This window comes from Bison bison, unplaced genomic scaffold, assembly GCF_000754665.1.
Source record: "Bison bison bison isolate TAMUID 2011002044 unplaced genomic scaffold, Bison_UMD1.0 scf7180017864037, whole genome shotgun sequence".
NCBI classification, from domain to species: domain Eukaryota; kingdom Metazoa; phylum Chordata; class Mammalia; order Artiodactyla; family Bovidae; genus Bison; species Bison bison.
In genome coordinates this window covers 2388814-2392929 of record NW_011494609.1, presented here as the reverse complement: position 1 = coordinate 2392929, position 4116 = coordinate 2388814, and the positions used below count along the sequence as shown (strand labels likewise).

At 54.3% G+C, this 4116-nt stretch overlaps 1 protein-coding gene across 2 annotated transcripts in view; it reads left to right on the top strand.

Annotated features, from left to right (window-relative positions):
• Positions 1-4116, top strand: part of SIM2 (single-minded family bHLH transcription factor 2) — a 48462-nt gene that overhangs the window by 32187 nt on the left and 12159 nt on the right. For both annotated transcript variants that reach the window (XM_010834838.1, XM_010834837.1), the window contains exon 7: positions 851-957. In XM_010834838.1, the coding sequence (XP_010833140.1) occupies positions 851-957 (107 nt within the window). The remainder of the gene's footprint in view (positions 1-850; positions 958-4116) is intronic.

The following is a 4116-nucleotide window of genomic DNA, read 5'->3' as shown; positions in this document are numbered from 1 at the left end:
GATCTCTGGTTCCTCTGCCTTTTCTAAAACCAGCTTGAACATCTGGAAGTTCACAGTTCACGTATTGCTGAAGCCTGACTTGGAGAATTCTGATCGTTACTTTGCTAGCATGTGAGATGAGTGCAATCGTGCAGTAGTTTGAGCATTCTTTGGCATTGCCTTTCTTTGGGATTAGAATGAAAACTGACCTTTCCCAGTCCTGTGGCCACTGCTGAGTTTTGATACAGTTTTAAGTCATTCCAAATCTTTTTTTTTTTTAGCACCTCCTGCAGTTGCTTGCTTAAGACTGTTATTGAAACTCTTAAATATCCCACAGATTTCAGAAAATAACTCCTTTTTTATAATTTTATTTATTTTTATTTTTGTTTGCTCTGGGTCTTTGTTGCTGCATGGGCTTTTCTCTCGTTGTGGCAAGTGGGAGCTGGTCTTCATTGTGGTGCGCAGGCTTGGGCTCCAGGCATGCAGGCTTCAGTCCTTGCGGCTCTCAAACTCTAGTGCACAGGCTTAGTTTCTCAGAGACATGTGGGACCTTCCCACATGGGACCAGGGATTGAACCCATGTCTCCTACCTTGGCAGGCAGATTCCTATCCACTGAGCCACCAGCAAAGCCCCCAAACCTTCTTCTAACTAGTAGTTTCAGAAGGACATTCCTGCTCATGAAGAGTGTGGCGTCCTGCAGCAGGCTGGAGTTCATAGACTTCCTTCTTGTAAAAAAGATCATACTTAGTTTCCAACATCAACAACTTCACCAAGCCGTTTCAAATGATTGGTTGGCAAAACCGACATTAGTGTAAATGAAAGGCAATCTCAGGGCTGTGTAACTCACCGGGAGCTGCCGTCCTCCTCTAGGGTGACGGAGCTGACCGGGTACGAGCCTCAGGACCTGATTGAGAAGACCCTGTACCATCACGTGCACGGCTGTGACGTCTTCCACCTCCGCTACGCGCACCACCTCCGTGAGTACCACGTCACCCTGGCCAGGAGCCCTGGCCGCTGGGAAGGGGCGCCACACAGTGGGGACGGTACCCGGGCAGCCAGGAGGGGGCGCCACAGAGTCCGGACGGTGCCCTGGTTTGCTGCAGTGACTCCCCATCCCGTACACACGGATCTGAGGCCTCAGATCTGTCTCTGGGCAGCCCTGGATTTCAGCACAGCCCCTTGTCAGCTCTCAAACATCTAAGGAATCCCTGGCAGGTGTGGGATGGCTGCTGGAGTATGGATGTGGAATCTCAATTGCTCTGGATGGCCATCTGGATGCCAGTTATGGATAACAACCAAAGCAGAAGAACTGATCATTTACAGGGAACTTACTACCATCCAGCTCTAGTTTAAGGGATTAAATACGTTACCAAGCCAGTGAGGGAGGTTCTTATGTGCGTGATCCTCCTTTTACTGTTGAGAACATTGAGGTTCAGAGAGGTTGCCCATGGTCACACAGCAAAGAGGGGGCAGAGCTGGGTGCTGAATCCAGCGAATTTGGTCTCCAATGGCTGGGAAGCTCAGGGAGACCACAGGTTCCTAGGATGGGAGAAATTCATATGGAAAGAGAAAATAAACAGTACTCCATTTGCAAATGGAGGCGGTTTGGGGACCATACAATGGGAGGGTGGGGGCGCTATTCACTTAAATGTCTAGACAAGTATCGCTTTCTTTTCTAGAATCCAAATTGAGGCAGCAGATAACTGGGAAGGAGTAGAATACCTTATCCCCCCAGTGTCTAACCCTGCCACGCTGATGGCCGGTTCAGAGGTGCTTGTTCGTGGGGGTGAAGAGGGCTGGGGAAGCCAGAGATGCTGTGACATGGCCCCGATGGCACATCCTGCTTCTTGCTGTGTGAGGAGGACTTAGAGGTGTCAGAGGACAGGTTGCTGGGGTGGGCCGGAGGTGGACGGTGGGTCTAGGGGCTGCCTGGCCATTTGGTGACAACTGGGACCTGGTCAGCCTGGCAGATGCTAGGGTGTCGCTGTTCTTTTGTCCTGAGTCACTCAGGGCAGAGACGCGTGACGACCGGCACATTGGCTGGGCAGACCCGTCGCTTCTTCCTGTTCCTCGTTAAGTCACGTGGAAAGAACTCTACCTGCTCAGAGACACGGAACTGTGAGCAGGCTTTTCTTTATTTTAGTACAAATGGCCAATCATGCTCTCGTATAAACACCTCTGACCTTCTTAAAGCCCGGCTTGGTAGGAAGCAGCTGCCTAATATTGGGATGGGTTTTTAGGTCAGAGTCACTGATTCAGGAGCCAGATGGCTTCCTTGTGCAAACAGGGTGGGAAGTGTCCATTACAGAATGAGATCTTTGAGGGCCTGTACGGGCAGGCAGTAGAGGGGAGCAGTGGGGAGTATGTGCTCTGGAGCAAGGAGAGTGGACTGGGACATGGAGGACAGTGTGCACCACGGAGCAGTCTAGAAGGGAGGACAGCTGGGGACAGGGGACCAAAGGGGAGTGTTCACACCTCCACACCGCCCCACTGACCATTGTCGGGATATCCGAGGGGAAGCCCCAGCCCTGGGGTTCCCAGCCCCATCTCCCTGAGACAGGAGGGCTTGGGAGCCTCTCTCTGCAGCATAGGAGTTAACAGTAAATCCTTGAATTACATGGAGGGAGAGTTGTTCCCCAAAGAGTGGAAGCAAGTTGGGAAATCTGACCTGGAAATGCAGAGAGAGGAAGCTAACAGAATTAAAAGTCTTTGTTTTAAATACCATTTTTTAATATCTCTCACACTGCCTAGCTAACAGAGGGGAGCAGGGGATTTTTCAGGCAGAATAAATTCAACTCGGGCTTTGGAAACTGGCCATGGTGGTGGCCAGTAGGAGGCTCCCAGGTTCCCCAATGTGGACCGAATGCGTTTCACCTATCGAACCTGAGGGCCATTGGGCCAGGTGGGCCAGGTGGGCCAGGAGGTGGAAAGGCCTGTGGGTGGGACTGGCCCCCCCTGGGCCTGTTGGGCACTCTGGTCTTCAGTGGTTCTAACCACTCGATGGGTCTCCAGCATGTCCACCAGGAGCCCCTGGTCTTCCCCAGCTCATGTGACTTCCCAGAACCGGAAGAGGGTGTGTTTGTGAGGTCTCCTGCGATTCACGTGATGAGTTCACCTTCCTTCATTTGGAATGGGGATTTCCAGACCTTGCGGTTATCAAAGGGACCCTGAGAGGGAAGGTGCACCCAGGCATCTCAGAGACACGCAGAAAAGGTGGAGGGTTTACATACCAGAGGGAGAACGGCTTTCTTTCCCAAAAGAGCTGTAGAATTGGTCAATCAAAGACGGAGAACAGCGGTATTGACAGTGATTGCTGTGTGACTCCGACCTTCACTGTGGCCGAGAAGCCTCTGCAGAGGCAGGAGGCCCAGAGCAGGGGGCAGCGGGCCCCGGGGTGGACGGGTGTGGCCTCAGATCCAACCCGGCTCCCCTCCACCAGCTTCCCTGCACCCCATATCAGTGTGTCAGCAAAGTGGCAGCCCAGGCTCCTACCCACACATGGGGCAAAGGTGGGTCTCAGCCTTGGCTCCAGCCTTGGGACCCACCCCCCTCCAGACGCCCCCTCCCAGCAGCCAAGACACCACCCTGAAGGTCACTGACCCTCAGAGCTGGAGCTTTGGATGAGGAAAGCGATGATGGTCCTCAACCGGGGCAGGTGTTTGGAGGCAGGTCTTCGTAGAGCTCGGGCGATGCTGAACGTGTGGTCCCCGAGGCCTCGCTCTCTTTCCTGGGCTTCCTGTTCCCACCTCTCCACCCCCAGGAAGGCTTGGCGTTGCCTTGCCTTCCTTAAACTCCAGAAGCTGAGTTAGGTCCAAGGGCAGCAGGTTATCTAGACGGTCGCCGAAGCAGGGTAGTGAGTGGGAAGGACCTGCGGAAGGGAGGGAGCCCCTGAGGGAGGCAGCATGTCAGCCGGCGTTGCTGACGGGCCCTCCATGCCCCGGGGACCCTAAGCCGGGCAGGACCCCTGCCCCCGGTGGGTGCTGAGGGGAGAGGGGGTGCAGGTACTTACACCCCGGCAGGCATCAGCCAGGCACTCTTGGGATGTCGAGTCTGCCTGCTTATCTGTCCTCTGTCAGCACGGGCTCGGCCTAAGAAGGGCCAGGAGTGGGGGGTCTGGGAGGAGGGGGAGGGGGGTC